This window comes from Eulemur rufifrons, chromosome 19 (assembly GCF_041146395.1).
Source record: "Eulemur rufifrons isolate Redbay chromosome 19, OSU_ERuf_1, whole genome shotgun sequence".
Lineage (NCBI taxonomy): Eukaryota > Metazoa > Chordata > Mammalia > Primates > Lemuridae > Eulemur > Eulemur rufifrons.
In genome coordinates, this window is record NC_091001.1 from 109,507,853 (window position 1) to 109,526,004 (window position 18,152).

The 18,152-nt window shown below is 46.1% G+C and overlaps 1 protein-coding gene across 2 annotated transcripts in view; it reads right to left on the minus strand.

Annotated features, from left to right (window-relative positions):
- ASAP2 (ArfGAP with SH3 domain, ankyrin repeat and PH domain 2) overlaps nucleotides 1-18,152 on the minus strand; it is a 172,066-nt gene that overhangs the window by 70,628 nt on the left and 83,286 nt on the right. For both annotated transcript variants that reach the window (XM_069495255.1, XM_069495254.1), the window contains exons 4-6: nucleotides 6,222-6,296; nucleotides 4,534-4,583; nucleotides 1,296-1,425 (exon numbers count right to left, since the gene is read on the minus strand). In XM_069495255.1, coding sequence (XP_069351356.1) covers nucleotides 1,296-1,425; nucleotides 4,534-4,583; nucleotides 6,222-6,296 — 255 coding nt within the window. The remainder of the gene's footprint in view (nucleotides 1-1,295; nucleotides 1,426-4,533; nucleotides 4,584-6,221; nucleotides 6,297-18,152) is intronic.

Here is an 18,152-nt window from a genome sequence, read left to right on the forward strand (position 1 = left end):
CCCCTCAACCTTGGACTTCCCAGCCTCCAGAACTATAAGAAATAAATTTCTTTCCTTTATAAATTACTCAGTCTCAGGTATTCAACTATAGCAACAGAAAACAGACTAAGACAAGTGGCTATATTAACATCAGGCAAAACAAGCCTTAAAGCTTTCAATTGCCACCCATGGTTCCTGGGACTGATTCTCCTCTGCTGATAACTTAAGAGTTTGCTCTGGAAATAAAAACTCATTTAAATATATTTCTAAGATATATACTTATAAAGGCTCAGCTCCTGCTGTAATTTACAAACTTTGGATTAGCTTTGTTGTTGATTGCTTACAGGGAATCAAGAGCTACTGAAACCAGTTTCAATGCCTGTCACAAATACCACCAGTGCACTTGGTACATTTAAAACCTAAGCTGGTACTGCCTTGAGAGAGAAACAAATGCCATCTGGTATGAGGGGCTTCACTGGCACCGCCAGGAGCAGCAAACACTCAGGCAGAGGTGGGAGCTGTCTACACACCACTTGTAAACACTCACCTACAAGCAAGACATAGAAATCAGAAAGGCTGCGAGCAAAGGCCTTCGCCACAGATGGTGTCTGATCTCAACGAATACTCTGAGAGCACCTGTGCTGCTGTCTACCACCCCCCCCACCCCCGCCCAAGGCCAGGGCTGAGGCTGCAGGATGGGGCGGAGCAGAGAGGAGCTCCCTAGAGCACCTGGGCCTCTGGGCTGGTGGAGCACCCCACACTCAGCAGGAACAGTCTGGGAGGAAGTGCTCCAGACAGGTGATGTGGCTTCCCAGAACTCATCACACATTGACACAGAGGACGATGTGGACTGTCACCTCTCAAGCTGGATTATTTTCCAGCTGAATTCTCACCCCCAACCTTAAGCTGGTCACTGACTCCATTGGTACAAGCGGAACCCAGACACCTCATTTAAAAAACAGCAAGCAGTAAGTATGTTAGCCAAGTTTCAGGGAGGGGAAGTGAGTTTGAGAGACTGTATGTGTGAGGACAGAAAGAACATTCTTTAAATTGTTCTCTACTTTTAATAAAAGGTTGGTGTTAGAGTAACCTAATTCCACCCTGTAGGAGACTAAGATTCCCCTAGTAAATAAAATGTCAGCGCAGGGACAAATGGAGTCCGATAATACATTTGGTGTTTTCTCTGAATCCACTGATACATGTCAGAGACAGATGGTCTCCGAGCAGTGGCTCGCTCCTGGGGCAAGTCCCCATGTGGGTGGGGGTGGACCTCGCCAGCCTCAGCTCTCGAGGCCTACTGCTTCCCAGCGTCTTACCTCGCACATCTGCAGCTGGAAGAACCGCCTCTCCTTTTCCATCTCTTCGGCAATTTCAGCCCCACTTATTTCGGTACGAATCATCCCATGGAGCTTGGCATGTTCCTTTTTCTCCTTTTCTATTTTTGTTCTACGTGTGAAAGAAGAAAGGATACGTCAAGATGCCTCTCGGCATGGCACTCCGAAGTGGACAGCCGAGGCCACCCCATACCCAGCCTGCTGAGACCAACGCTCAGCACACATCTCAGAACGAGAGGGAAATGAGTGTTGTCCCCAAAACGTCAAACTTGGCCTTCCCTCTACTTATTCAACAAATACGTCCTAAGCACCTATTTTGAGCCAGCTCTGGGTCAGAGCGGGTGGAAAGTCTGCACACGCCTCGGAGGTTTCCTTCAGCAACAGCACTGGGAGCTTGCCTGTCCTCCGAGAGGCCCCACGGGAACTTCCCTACCGCCCGTTCCTCTCCCCACACTTTCTCCCTGTCTGTCTTCACCTCCTCCCTCTCCTCACGTAGTGAAGCCACGCCTGTTCTCCTTCCCTGACTTATGACAGTCTCATAACTGGAGAAGAAAACAAGCCACCTTTTCATGTTGTCAGCTTCATTCCCCTTCCCACGTTTATCTAATGTCTGAGCGATATTACCCACACGTGACGTGTGCAGTTCAGAGTATAAACTAACCTGCTGAAGCACAGCCAGAGCGGAGCAACCAGGGTAAAAAGGAGCCACAAAATTACATGCGCTAAGAGGGGCTTGAAATAATGTGAATTTTTATTCTGGAGAAAAGGAGACTAACAAAATGGACAGAAAGCACTCAAAAAAAAAAAAAATACAAAGGGCTGCTATGAAGACAAGAGGCACTTTCTGTAAGGCCTCAAGGTAGGCACTAAAAGACACAGCATGTTCTTTAAGACTTGTTCAACAATGACATGGGCTACAACGATGACATGGGTTCCACAGAGTTCCCTGTCACTGGGGGCAGGGGGCTGGAGTGTCTAACAAGAGGCAAGAAGTATAATTTCTCTGTTTCTTTAGCCTGGAGCACACAGTAGCTGCCTAACAATCTGCAAGGGTAAGAATGCAAACAGAAGACCACTTAGAAGGGATGTTGTTGAACGTGTTCATGCATCCAGGAAGGTGTGTGACTTGAGGGCCCATGAGGTCCCCGGAGCTAGAATTACACAGCTCCAAGGCTCCCCAGCATTACCACAAAGGCAGCAGGACACAGTGCAGAAGTTGGTCACTTCTCTTAATGATCAGGTATGGGACTACTGCCGAGAAATTTTAAAGACCTCTCAGCCTAGTTGTCACTTATCACAAAGCCTCTCGGGACAAATGAATCTCCCACACTAACAGGTAAAGAATTACTTTCCTTATTTACCCTAGAATTATTTCGAGTTTTAAAGGTGCTGCTCCCTCCTCCTAAACTCTGGGATTTCATGAGTAATTCTGTCCCCAACCTATCTGTGTGTGTCTTGATGTTACAGAATTTGATGTTCTCCTTCTTTCAAACCCTTTCCTTTCAGAACCAGAGGGCTCTCAGGCAATCTTCTTCAGAAACCCCTTTCTGCCCTTGGCCCAGTCATGCACAGAAGCACTTCCTCTGTGGCCCAGAGCAGGCAGAGACCGCAGATGAATGAACATCAGGAAACCCGTTTCCTGGCCTGGCTCAATCACTCTCATACTGTTTGACCAGCAGCAAACCACTGATTCTTGGCTTCCTGTCTGTAAAGAAGGAATATGCTGATCCTTCCCATTTATTTCACTGAACTGGCAACTGGTACACAGATGCCAGTGGGCCAGGGACAGGACGCTGGAGCCTCTCCGGGCTGCACAGATCTCCAAGGCACTCGAGCCTGACACGCCACCTGTGCTTCCCCCTGAAATTCCAGAACTTGGGGTCCAGGCAACTTCAGGTACAAAATTTAAGATTTCCGAGGATTGAGTTAAGTATCAAAGGTTTAGTGCTCATTGGTTTGAGCTTTGTGAACCTTCACCACTGAAAAGATACCCAAGGCTGGTTTAAAAATCAAACAAGAAACTACTTAAATACTGGTAGTTATAACTGAAATGACTTTCTTCTTAACCTTTCACTTTACCAGATAGCTTCATGTGAAAGTTTCTGTTTCCACTCAGAAAACTCCATATTGCTTAAGGCACAGCAATTATAAGGTAAATACAAGGCACTAAAATTTTTTTTCTATTTCTCCAGTATTTAAAATAATTGAAACCATTACTCCCTACAGTTGCTAGCTCAGTTCTGTCCAGCTTGACTCTTTCCACTCTAGGAATGAGAAACTGATTGGAAATGTTACAACAACTGCCTGAAGTCAATCATTGGCAGTCCTGTCTTTAGTAGAAATTGGGGTACACATCTAAGTATCAATTAGTCCGTTCCTCAGATTCTTTATTGGTGGATGAAACAAGCAAATAAAGCTGAAGGAGATGGCTGCTGAACAACTTCTCTTCCCATAAAACCGAGGGGGACCAGTGTCTCAGAGAAACACAGACACAAAGCTAACAGCATACAGTTTTCACAAAACACCAGGAAGATGAAGTCTGAAAACTGCATCACTGTCATAAACGGTAATACGATGGAGAAAGTGTTTAAAAACAAAAATGAGCTGGGCGTGGTGGCTCACGGCTATAATTCCAGCACTTTGGGAGGCCCAGGTGGGAGGATTGCTTGAGGCCAGCAGTTCAACACTAGCCTGGGCAACATAGCAAGACCCCATCTCTACAAAAAATAAAAAAATTAGCCAGGCCTGGTAGTGTGAACCTATAGTCCCAGCTAAGGTAGGAGGATTGCTTGAGCCCAAGAGTTCCAGGCTGTAGTGAGCTATGATTGTGCCACTGCATCCCTGCCTGGGCAACAGAGTGAGACCCTGTCTCAAAAAATAAATCAAAAAAATTATTAAGGAAAAAAAAAGGAAAGAAACACTTCCTGAGAGAAATAGGCCTTAACTTTCCTCAATGAACTTTCCTGAAAATAACATTCTATAACCCTAATGACATTATAGAAAAAGGGACAAGGGAAAACTTGTTCAAAGAAGCAACGATCACTGAATGTAGACACCAAGTATAGAAGCACCTGTTATAACAAACCACAGCAACATGGATTTAGGTAAATTCTTTCCTGGATTAAAGTTTATTTAGACAATCCCTTTAAGCAATAAAAACTTGATTTAAAATTGAAATCTCAAGTTACCTATGCATATTTTTAAAAATGAGAACACTCACATTTTTGTTTCATAGTCCTTCCAAGCTTTATCAAAAGGCTTTTTCAGATCCTGTAAAAAGAGCAATAAATTAAGCAGCACTAATTATTAACTTCTGTGCAAGATAAACTTATCCCTAGACTAGTCCTGAAAGGAGCATAAATTTCTGCAATAAATGATGTGTGTAAGCCCATGAAAAATAAAGAACCTAGAGTACACACTTTTAAGTAGACTGGTGGGGGAATTCCTTTTTTTTCCCCTTTCTTTTTAAAATACTTATTTAGAATATACCAAATGCTCACAAAAGCACAGAAACTCATGCAATGTGCCATTGCCCATTTACAACACTCCTGGCCCACTCTGTGTCACCCGTACCTTACTCTCTGCCCTAGGTTCATTCTGAAATTAAATCCTAAAAGACAACATTTAATCTGCAATTATTTCAATATATCTCTCTAAAAGAAAGGGACTCTTTTATTAATATGTGAATCTCAACATATGCTTTGAGCCCAATAATAAGAACATAAAGGTCACCCACATTCTTCTGGGATGGCCAACTAGCACTCAGAGAGATCTGGAACTCAGGACTTCATACTCTCTGATAAAGCCTGGCTCAAAAAATTACTGAGCCACTAGAAATTCCCTCAGATGGGTTCCCCCTATGTATGCTCCCTTCAACAGGGTTCTTTTGGAAGAAGAGAAACCTCTTCTTTTGTTTTATTTCCTTGTTATTTCTTGGCTCTTCAGTGGCCTTACGGTAAGGCCTGAGGGCCACAGCCTGGCATACAAGGTCCTCCGTGAACGGGCCCCTGACGTGCCTTGTGGATTCCTACTTCCATGTACGTGCCTGTGTCTGTTCTCTGCCTAGGATGCCCCTGCCTCCCATTTCTTGGGGTAACTCAGCTGCCTGTTCTCTGAGCCCCCAAAGGGACAGTTGTGTATGTCCCTCAGTATCCTAATGGCTCTCTCTTGGCACACTCTGTGAAGGCCTCTGAGAGGCCTCTGCAGAGGTCCCCCCGACACAGGCCAGACTGGGCTTCCAGTGGTGCCAGATGTGACCCAGGCATCATGTGCCGATCTAATCAAAGAACTCAAGTCTCCCAAGAACGCAGACACAATCATCTCCCTTTCACAGCGCACATCTGTCAGGGCCAAGATGTGCAAAAGCAAAGCATCTCGCACTCAAACACCCTCCAGCCCTGACTGCTACTCACTCGCATCCTCCTGAAACAGTTCACAGCCTCGCTGTTTATAAGTGGCGAGGCACATCCTACACAGCCAACATTCTCTAGAGGACAGAAAAATGAAGTTGGCCTGCGCCTTACGAATGTGATTTTTCCCATCAGGAAACTATATCCTTGCTAGGATCCCTTCCTGGTGGTAAATCAACAGCACACCAACTAGAAAAACAGAATTTCTCTGGGAGGTTTCCCTGCTCAACTGAGAGAGACCAAAACTGATTACGGTTTCCAACATAGCGGTTTCTCTCCCTTCCCACTCTCCTCCCCTCATGGAGTCTGTCGTGCCAACAGGACGGCCAGAAAGGCCGGAGGTCACCACTGTTCTGCAGAAAGGTGGTCTCAACACAGCACATCAAAGCCATGCCGTCCCGGTAAGAATGCACTAGCGTGGCCGCTGCCCCAACAGGCCAGGTTACGGTGGCTCCACACGATGTAAAACCTGCCCCGATGTCACGGTTTCGCGCCATACCCCTTTCACTCCTTTCAGGTCCCCCTTCAGCAAACTGTCCAAAGGGAAGGAGATTATGTTGTTCATATTCTGAATCTAAAAAACAAAAACAAAGAGAATATTCCTATTCAACTTTTAAGGAAGGACAGCAAGGAAGTTAGAGAGAACATCAGGTAATATTAATAATTAACCTCCACTTAAAACCTGGCCGGTGCAGGTACGACTGCCTTATTCGGCCTTAAATTCTTTGTAATGATTTAATATTACAAATGAATATATAACTAATGAAAAGGCTAGGTCTGTATATTTTTCACAATAATAATCTTATATTGTTAAGCTATGAAGTTTGTGAGAAGACAGTCATTACAACGAAGAAAAATATTTCAAAATAATCAACGACGGAACCACTTTCAGGAGCTTAGAATAAAAGGAGACACCCACTCCCAGCTCTCATGCACTGCCCAGCCCATCCATGCTGGTCTGTGCTCTGGGCCCCCAGACCCCAGTCTCTGCGGCAAGCTCCCAACACAGGGACACAGGGGGAATCGTCTGTCTGCTATGAAGCAATATGAGCCAACGCTGAGTGCCAATGAGGAAAGAAATGAGTGTGTGTCATGGGGGAGGGAGGGTGTGTGAGTGATTGCGTGCTTGAGTATGAAGGTGTGAGTGTGTGTGTGAGTGTGTACCTGTTGGGGGGGTGTTTGCCTATGTGTGGATGTGAGTGAGGGTATATGTGTGAGAATGACGGTGTGTGTGTGGGAGGGAGTGTGTGTGTGAGAGGGTGATGGTACGTGGGTGAGGGTGTGTATGTGTGTGAGAAGGTGTGTGTGTGTGTGTGTGTGAGAGGGTGATGGTACGTGGGTGAGGGGACGTGGGTGAGGGTGTGCACGTGTGTGAGGTGTGTGTGTGAGAGAGGGTGTTGCTGGGGAAAGCAGATAAACAGAAAGAGGAGGGCAAGAGCCCAGGTGCCCCTTGTTCTCCCTGAAGCAAGAGACCGGTGACTTGGACTGCCACGGTGATCACTCAGGCAGAGCGTATGCCTCCTGGCAAACAGGCCCACTCAGGGCCAGCAAGGCTGCACGGGCAGGTCCAACGTGAGTCAAGATGCAAAGCTTCAGGCAGGAAGGGCCTTCACAGACTCGGCTACTAAACCCGACAAGATTCCCTCTGCACGTGGAAAATGAGCTCAAGACCTACTTTCGACCCTCCCTAGGCTCAGATCACTCCCTCAAATTGATGCAACTGCCAGTTACCATGGCTGCGGCCCTGTGTCTTCTGTGCCACCCCGGGCTGCCTGCGCCTAGATTACAGGGCTATGAAAGCAGGAAGTCGAGAGGAAGGACTCTGGGACCTTGCACATTCATTCTTATAATTAACCAAGGAAAAAATTTATTTTTAGTATAATTACCTTAAATAAGAAAATAAAATATAGGCACCATTTTAAAGGCAATATGGGATCTGATTTCCATATGCTATCAGCATACTAAATTTTTAAATGGAGACAGAAATTCCCATGAGAAATATCGATAAGGTATGTAATAATGCCTGCATCAACCAGTTCTGCCAAGTACATGACTGATTCACGACTGTCATTTGAGAAAAGACTGTTTTGGGTAACTTCCCTCTAGGATAAAACAACTCGACACTTCCCTGTACCTGGCATTCCTCCAAGGTACAGTGTAATCAGCTGGGACTTGCTAGGATTAGTCTTAGGAGTTCAACTCTGAAATACCGAAAAGCTCAGTTTAAGGCGAGGTCTTACAGAATGGGAGGACCAGTGGCTGGTGAATAATCTATAAGAACAAGCACACACAGGTTCCCACTGTCACCCATGGTAGGAAGAAATGGGAGTCAGTAGTGCAGGTATCGCCACAGTCCCCACCTCTCAGTGCACATTTCTCTCCTCCAGTGCTGAGCCAGCCCTGCTTCCTGCAGCTCTTAATTCCTCTAAAACCCTCCCTCCCGCCACACCTCGGAGTCGTCTTGGACTCCTTGACCTGGTCTCGCTGCGCCTACTCAACCAGCTGCCGAGAATTGGCTCTATCATGGCCTGTCCTTCCACCAACATCCCTCCGTGCCATTCTTGTGTCCACTGCCTCCCTGGGCCTTGCGCCCCTTCTCTGGACTAAGGCAACAGCCTCCCCTGCTCCCTGCCACCTTCTGCCTGCCCCAATCCCTCCTTCGCAGTCCTGCCAGATTTATCTGGGATCATGTCTCTGATACAAAGACTACACTTCCTATTCCTGCATTTAGACCCCCCACGAGCCATCCTCATTTGCCACTCTTCATCTTCAGCCACTTTGCTGTTCTCTGCTTCTCTGACTCTATGCTTGTGCTCTATTTCTTCCATCCAAGTGAAACAGCATCCCTTGTCCCTACTGCTCACAGCCTTCCCCTCCAGCGGGAGTTACTCAAAGGCCACCTTCTCCATTAAGCAACCCCAATCTCCACAGCAGAAAGAGGCCCCTCCCTCTCCAGACTCCTCCAATATTTTCCTTTTTCCATATTTCTTGAGAGCTTGTTTGGAGGTTCTAGCAGGGGAGCACAGCTACTGGTATACCCTTGACCGAAGTACGGTCCTCCTCTGTCGGGGAAGGTCATCCTCTTCAACCGAGCGCGCAGCTTTGGGAGGGACACACAGGGAACGGTGAGGGAGGAAGGAGACACCGGCCTACCCAGCCTGATCAGCCAAATCAACCTTGGTGATCAATGGGGTGGCAGATGTCACAGCCAGATCGCCCTCACACCCCCCCTTTTCTACATTTCTTAAGTCGCTTGGCAGCCCCTCTACTGTACTCATCTTATCAATCTCATACTGTAAGTTCTAAAGGTCAGCATCCACTTGAATTACATTTTATGTTCCCCATAACTCTTGGCACAGGGCTTGGCCCAGAGTAGATGAATAACATTGGTGGGATAAACCAATATCCTTAAACACTTTTCTGAGCACATAATGCGTAAGGGACAGAATCTACAAGGGTTTCAGATACAACCTTAGTTCTAGTAACACCTTTAAGCCAGACAACACGCAGCAAATGCACAAGTGAATTCTTTCATTCAGGTGTATTTATTGAGTACCTATTTTGCAGACAGCAACAGCTGGCTACAAAGACAAATGAAACACCTGCCCTTTCAGAGGAAGAATTAATACATAACACCAAGAATAAAAACTCTTAAGACATACCCACAGTAGCGTATTTCACACTGTACAGATACCAATGGCTCCTCATTGGTGAAGGGTGATGAAGCAGTGGCTTTGGTTTTAAGCAGTCAATCTGGGCGTAGGAAGAAGGGTAACTGTAGCAGTTACCTTTGAGATGCTGCCCATTCATGTACATGATCACACAAAGCCACGTTCAGAGTCACCAGCACAGGTTGACTCGGTCCTGAACACTACCTGGCAGGGAGCCAATGCTGTGCCGTCTTGGACAAGGCACATGCAAGAAAGAAGCCAGCAAAACAGCACAGAGGGGCGGAGCAGAGTTGCTCAGCATGGCAGGCTGAGTCGAAGACACCAAAACCATCCAGTTAAAAGGTGAGTCGGGGGGGAAAAAGAGTTAGGTGCTCACAAGTTAAGGATCCTGTTTCTAGAAAGAATCCTAGTAGGTTTTTTATGAAGGGGGTGTATAAGTATGAACGTAGGCATGAGTGAGTGGGAAAAACAAGATTCTCTGCAGCAGGGAAGAACATCATCACAATTTGGTTACTGAGTCTATTTTGAGATTATTTGTTATTTAATTCGAAGAACTTAGGTACTGATAACAGATATTAGGGTAAGAAGAGGTAAACTAAGCTTTGGTACCTACAGCAAAATGTTCAAGTAGAGATGAGTGAACAACCTATGGATATCCAAACACATTTGGCCAGCTCACTTTCATTCTTCATTCGTTTCAGCAGTGAGTGTGATCCTGCATGCTGGGCGCTGGGGACAGGACCCACAGTCTAGCGGTGGATGGGACATTCAACAGCCAATTACAACTGTGATGGATGCTACAAAGGAGGTGCATGTAGCCCTCAGGTAGCGGCAGGAGAGGAAGCTGGAGGTACAGAGGAGTTAGGAGACAAAGATGGAGCAGAGAGGACTTCAGTCCTCGGAAAGCCTCTCCCCTTGGGTTCAGTAGGGAGATAAACCCCATATTTAAGTCAACTATGAAGTGAAAATTCTGAGAGCCATGAGGAAAACATGGAACTACAGGGAAGAGAAAATGATCTTTTGCCTGGACACAAGGGAAATCATGCTGGGCAGGGGGTGTAAGACCGACCTTCAAAAGACAAAGGGCATCTGCCTTGTGAGATGGGGGTGGGGGTAGCCCGGGCAAAGGAACAGCATGGAGGGTGGCCCGCGGTGCTGATGCAGGAGGCAGCAGCTAGAAAAAGGGGCTTGGGGACCAGGTCAACCAAGGGGCTCTGGCTTCATTCAAAGTCAGTTTCTCTCTTTGGGGTTATTCAAATTATCCAAAATAGGAAACTATTACTATTCTAATGAGAAAATAAATTATTACAATAGAGACAGAAAATTAGATCAGTGGTTGCCTGGAGCTGGGAGAACTGGGATTAACTGTTAAGAGCATAAAAGGGACCTTAGCAGAGGAGAAAATGTCTTAAAACTGCTTTAAGGTGATGTTCAAACCACTTAGTAAAGTTACTAGAAATCACCTACAAATGGTGATTTTCACCATATGTAAAATACGCTTCAACAGAGCTGGGGTTTTCTTAAAAGAAAGTCTTAAACAAACATAAATAGAATATCTGTCATGGCTTTACTAATACAGCTTCCACACTCCTGGACATTAGCCCATCTGCCCTCGGCATAACCAGAGCAGCACACGGGCCTCATGACTCAGGGAGAACTTCCAGGAAACGGCTGCTGTGGTCTCTGCTAGGCCAGGTGTGCCCTGCGGCGCGAAGGCTGGGCAGGCTCTGTGTTCCCCTGTGTGTGTCCAGGCAGCCTCAGGCCTACAGCTGAACCAACCGTGGCCGAGAGAGATGAAAACCACAGCCAAAAGATTATTGCACATCCCTTGTGCTCAGGCAGCTCCAGCCTCAATTTATGTGTAATGAAATTTTTATGATCTATGGGCAGAATTAAATTATCCCCGCGTAACCTAACCAGAATCTTTTCCTTAGTGCCAAGCAAGCACTGGGCTTTCTCTTATACTGACCTACTTTTAACAAACACATTATGTAAAATGGCTTCTTGAAACAGCAAATACAACCTGAATACAAATTATTAATCTTAAATCACTGCTATTAACTATGGACCAACAAATAGGCAATCTTTTAAAATAACAGTGCTCTCTTTTTCCTGTCTCTTCTGTCTACTCTTCCTGAGTTCACTTGGACATGTCTGACAAGATGACTAAGTAGTCAAAGGTCTGTAATCTCACTAGTAGAAATAAAATGATTCAGTCAGTGGGGCAGGCAGCAGACGAGGCTATTAGGTATCAAGAACAAAATCATTATGCTAATGCCACAGCTGATTAGCAAACAAAGACAAGAAGATGGAGGTGGGGAATAGACCCAGCCACACAGCCATTCTCTTCATGTTGTCCTTCTAACTATTGTGTTTGTTTTCGTCTTAAAATTCCTTGCCTCTAGCTCTGTCACTTCTACTCATAGGTCACCACCTTGCCTGCTCTCTGGTCACTGGCTGCTACTGATCCAGCCCCAGCCCCACCGCTGGCTCCCCGACCATGCAGCCTGCCCGCCCCCCAAGGAGCTGAGGCTGCCTTCTCTTTTACTCAGGCAGTGAGTAATTCTGCTTTGCCAAATGATCGTGCCCAAAGGGATCCAACCGGAAGCCTGACCCTAGACAGGATTCTTCCGTCATGGCTACTTTTGAGAAGCACCCAGCAGTCGCTGGGCAGAATCTTCCCAGCTCTAGCCTCACGGATCTAGAAAATAACAGGTATTCCCAGGGCTCTTCTCCAAAACCCTTAACAGCATCAAACTCTCTTTCAGTATAATCAGCTTTTCCTTAAAAAGAGCATTTTGTTACTATATAAAACCTGGCCAATAAGTCTTATCCAAGACTCACATGTGTCACATAATTTATTTGAATACGCCCAATTTACCAGAAACTTAAGAGGCAGAAGGTAGAAAAGGCACCATTTTGAGATTTGCTGAGTTTTTCTTTTCAACTTGAGCAAATGCTGATCACTCATAGAGTTAAACAGAAAAAGCCAAGGCTTCAAAGAAGGGCAAACCACCTTCTGCACAGGCCAGGAAATACTCCTTGCCAGAGGGTGAGAAGTTGCAAAAAGACCTCAGGTAACACCTCACTGTTTCAGTTAGGGGCATCCTCAGCAGGTTTCAGCATTAGCAAGGATATGCGCAAAACAGCCTTCAAGTGGCTGAAAGCTTCCAGTCAGTCACCTCTGGAAGTGGGAGCCCAAGATCCAGGACACGTGTGGGATGTGAGATGTAAAAGATTTGAACCTGTGCTGGCCCATAAGCCAGACACTAGCTACATGTGCCTCTTTACATTTAATCTGATTAAATTTAAAGCTAAAAACTGAGTTTCTCAGTTGCACTAGCCACATTTCAAGTGTTCCATAGCCACATGTGGCTAGTGACGACTTAACATTAGACAAAGCAGATGTAAACCATTTCTATGTATGCAAAAAATTCTATTGATCAGCAACGCTTCTGATTAATGGCTTTTAAAAGGTTTTAAGCAGCCTTAGTGAGATGAAACTAACATAACCTGCACACATTTAAAGTGCATGATTTTGTACATTACAACATATGGATACACCCATGTACTATCATCAAAATCCAGATAGTGAATGTATCCCATCACCCCAGATGTTTCCCTGTGCCCCTTCTGCAACCCCAGCCCCTCACCTTCCCCCACTCTCCTGTCCCCAGCAACTACTGATGTGCTTCTGTCGCCACAGAATACTTTGCAACATTTTCTAGAATTTTATATGCGGTATATGGAATCACATGGTATATACTCCATTTCATCAGGCTTCTTTCATAATTATTTTGAGACTGAGCATAATTACTTTGAGATTCTTTCATGTTGTTGCACCAATAGTTCATTTCCTTTTAATTTTTTATTTTTTAGAGACAGAGTCTTGTTCTGTTGCCCAGACTGGGGTACAGTAGCCGGATCACAGCTCACTGTAACCTGAAACTCCTGGGCTCAAGCACCCTCCTGCCTCAGCCTCTTGAGTAGCTAGGACTTACAGGTGTGCACCACCATGCCCAACTAATTTTTAAATTTTTTTTTTTTTTTTTTTTTTACTGCTAAGTACTATTCCATCATACAGATACACTACAATTTGTTTACCCACACATCTGTGGATAGATATTTGAGGCATTTCCTGTTGGGGGCTACTACAGATATCACAAATAAAGATGCCACGATCACTTGTGGGATAGGGACTCTTTCAAGTAGTGGTCAGGAAGGCCTTTTATAAGGTGACATTTGAGCAGAGTACGAAGGAAGCAAAGCAGAGAGCCACGTGGAAATCTGGTAGAAGTGCACTCCTGGCTGAGGGCATTGCCAACACAAACGGTCTGAGGCAGGAGTGTGCCTGGCAGGTTCAAAGATGAGTTCTCTGTGTTCTTTCCAAAGGCTGCCTCCCTGTAAGAATGGGCACCCAGGCAGAACGTTTTTTGAAGCAGCAGAAGGTACTAGGTAAACTGGCCTGAATAAGCCACCAAATGGCACACAGCCATTTAATCCTTCAACTACTCTGAGAAGTAGGTGCTGTTATCCCCACTTTACAGGTACGGGGAAAAAAAGAGAGGCTCGTTATCCTTTTTGCCTCCAAATCACACAACTGTAAGTAGCAGAGTTGGGCTGAGAGCTCTGAAGCCAAACTATTCCTGTCATGTCCCTATTAAAGAGTCTGCTGTCCTCACAGGGCAAGATGGCTCACATCTGACCTGAGGTCAGGCCAGGAACACCAGCCAGGTGACTTTCATTTCTGTTGTAAGTAAAGAGGCTTCCCCTGGGCTATAGATAGTTATTGCCGGAAAGTCTACCGCCAGCGCATGCGCACACACACTGTCCCGCCTAAACACTCTCACAGGGCGCCCTCCTGAACAGATGCACCTAGTCCTGTCTCTTTGGCAGCATAGCTGCTCTGATAGTTTGTTTAATTAAAAAGAAGGGGGAAGCCCACGTTGATCTTGAGTGTTTAACACAAACTGAAAGATCAAAACCAACCAGCTGCCAAAGCACACTGGTAACTTTCACACCAGAGTAAGGAGAGAAATCGCTGACCTGGTTTCTGCTCTTAATGCTGCTTCTCTGGCAGTCAACTGCTCTCACCTTTCAGAATCCACGTGGGGAGAAAATAGAGTCCTCTTTCCTTTCTTCACCAGAGTAAATGACGAGCTTGGGCACATCAGCAGGCCTACCTACGACTGCGCTGACGCCTGCTGAAGGCTGGTTCCAGGAGGCAGGGGGCAGCACAAGAGAATCCAGGGGTCAGGCAACACACGCTTCTAAACCCCATGTGACGTTCAAGTCCATCAACCAAAACTGAAAGCACCTTTTCAAATTTATTACCTCCAAGAGTCCAAGAAAGTATTTGCTCTGCCCTCAGTGAGACCTTGGGCAACGTAAGTCCCAATCTCCCCAAGAGTAAGAGTCAGAAGCACCAGCCCAGGCTCCAGCATCAGTGCTACTAGGGAATGTACTAAAAATGCAGAATCTTGGGCCCTACCCCATACCTGCGGAATCAGAAACTCTGGGTGTGGAGCCTAAAAAGGTGTGGTCTAACATCATACAAGTGATACTCATGCACTGAAGTTGGAGAACCACAATTCTGTAATTAGGATGTTGAGGCTGATTTTGTACTTCCAATAAGTTCCAGGCATTGCTGGTCCAGGGACCGCACTTTGAGAACCTTTGCTCTACAGCAATGCTTCTCAAGCTTGTCACCTGGGGATCTTAGGCAACTGAGGAGTGTGATTCATCAGGCCTAGAGGAGTCTGAATTTCCAAGAAGCCCCAGGCAATTCCAATGGTGCTCTGTAAGTGGAAGGCCAGGTCCTCTGGGGGTGTCAAGGAAACAAACTGTGTCAAGTGCTTTGTAAACTAGAACCTGGAATATACAAGTATTGATGTGGTTTGCTAGGTTTTAAATTTTAAGGAATGATTAATAAACAGCTGAAAATGCTCAAGGCAAGGGGAATGCACACAAACAAGCATGGTTGGATTCATCTACATAAACTCACTGATGACTGTGCTTAGAGAGGCAGGGGCTTGACTCCTGGCTGAGCCAATCACCCACAGGAGGTAACAGGGGACACACAGTCCCTCTCTTCTGCATCATTGGCCTCTACCGGCTACCAGCTCCTTCCCTGGGGCGTCGACTCAGGTTCAAGCCTCTCTCACCCTAGAAACCCCTTCCCTCCTAGCTTTCTTCTTTCGTTATCAACCCTTCCTTAGAATAGTGAACACCTGCTGTCTTTACTCCTTCACCTGCAGCTTGTCTTCTGCCCTTACACAAACTCAGGCCCGAGTCCCTGTGGCCTTGCGTCACTGAAGCCACCAAGGCTGGGCTTCTGCACCTGTGCTGGGATGCAGCCCACTGGCTCCTTCACTCACACCCTCTACTCGAGCCTCTCCACACACTAGCTCTTGAATTTTTTTAAAAGTTTGAGATCACCTACATCATGGCAGTTTGTCCTCTTAATATTCAACAATTGAGAAAACACAATGAAAAAATCCATTTAAGTTCATTAATACTTTCAAAGAGAAACAGCACGTCCTAGACACATTTGGGAAGTTGTGGAGACATTTGTTTCTAAACCTTGTCCTCATGCTTGTGTGCAGATGGACTCAAGGACACGAATAAGAGCCCATGGAACTCCCTGCCCCTCCTACACCTCCCAGGGATCCAAGGATCCAAGGCCCAGGAGTGGAGTCACTGCTGCATGCTTCCGAGGCTGCACCCGCAGAGCTGCATGGGCTGTCAGTGGCCACCACGACACACGCTGCAAGTATCTGTGTGTCTCCCACCCAGACAGGAGTTATCAGAGCTCACTGCCCCATGCAGCACCAGAGCAGGGAAAGTCTCCAGCAGGCACCCAGTCAGTCATTACTCTGCAAGCTCTTCCTCCCCACGTCCAAAGCCTTGCTACCCTGTCCTCTCCCACTATGGCTCTCCCCATTTTCTCTGACCACTAGAAGTCAACGTACCATGGGGGTTATGATGAGGTAACATGGCCCACCCCCAAAAGAAACAGTATCAAAGTACAATTTAAACATACTAATTACAGGGCTGTGCTACAACCAAAACATGGATCTCTAACATCAGCCTTATTATTCTTCATTGTCTTGATCAAACTAAGAATGTGCTTTTATTTTTGGTTAGGGATTTGTGAGTACAGAAAGTAGCATAGTCTTCAAGTCTTCTGAATCTTTTTTTTTTTTTTTTTTTTTGAGACAGAGTCTCACTCTGTTGCCCAGGCTAGAGTGAGTGCCGTGGCGTCAGCCTAGCTCACAGCAACCTCAGACTCCTCGGCTTAAGCGATCCTACTGCCTCAGCCTCCCGAGTAGCTGGGACTACAGGCATGCACCACCATGCCCGGCTAATTTTTTCTATATAGATTTTTAGTTGTCCATATAATTTCTTTCTATTTTTAGTAGAGATGGGGTCTCGCTCTTGCTCAGGCTGGTCTCGAACTCCTGACCTCGAGCGATCCACCTGCCTCGGCCTCCCAGAGTGCTAGGATTACAGGCGTGAGCCACCGCGCCCGGCCAAGTCTTCTGAATCTTAAGACAGAAATTTCCAGGCCAGGCGCGGTGGCTCACGCCTGTAATCCTAGCACTCTGGGAGGCCGAGGCAGGTGGATCGCTCGAGGTCAGGAGTTCGAGACCAGCCTGAGCAAGAGCGAGACCCCATCTCTACTAAAAATAGAAAGAAATTATATGGACAACTAAAAATCTATATAGAAAAAATTAGCCGGGCATGGTGGTGCATGCCTGTAGTCCCAGCTACTCGGGAGGCTGAGGCAGTAGGATCGCTTAAGCCGAGGAGTCTGAGGTTGCTGTGAGCTAGGCTGACGCCACGGCACTCACTCTAGCCTGGGCAACAGAGTGAGACTCTGTTTCAACAACAACAACAAAAAAAGAAATTTCCAACTGTAAATGAGGCCATACATAAACTTAAGTGGCAGAGGTTTCTAGGTGCCCAAAGTGACTGTCAGTAGGCCCATTCATGTACACTCTCTCCCCCCCAGAGAAGCCCCAGCCCTCAAGCCCTCACTTGAAATTGCTCACTCACAGCCTATGGACTCCTAATCTGCATACAAGTCTAACAAGCCATGTCATCTCCTTTTTCTGTTCACAGCATGGTAGGACAAGCGACATCAGAGGCAAGCACTGATAGCAGTGAAAGGGGCAACTAACAGGAAAAGAATCAGAATATTAGATGCAAATTTTGGAAATAGAAGTCAAATATTCTGAAATCTAAGGGTAGACAGTTCCATATGCCATAAGCTACTGAGGGTATCTCTGGATTTCAGCATAGTTCATTACTTTATGCCCAAAAGAGTGACTTAAATCTTCTTCCCAGAAAGATGAAGTTATGATCATCACCCCTGTTTCATAAGAAAGAATGTAAGACACTTTAAAATATAAGACATTTTCAATAGAAGAAATTAAAGGAAAGTCTACAGAAGCACTGAGGGTGAGGACCTCTGGTAGTAAGGTCTCTGTATGAAGTGATGAGACAAGCTTTGCTAATTTGGAGAATCAGATCATATTTAACCCAAGCCCGACAGCAGTGGGCAAAGAGTACTGCTGTAACGTTACCAATGCCGGCAGGAAAGGATGCCTCTGTGCCAGGCACAGCACATACAAAGCCACAAGCTGCCACTCATCCCAACAGAACCTGACTAGCTTCCTTTACTGTATGGCTATAATGTCTACTAACTCATATCATTTGCACTAAAAAGGTGATGACTTATTTGCATGCTGTTGAGT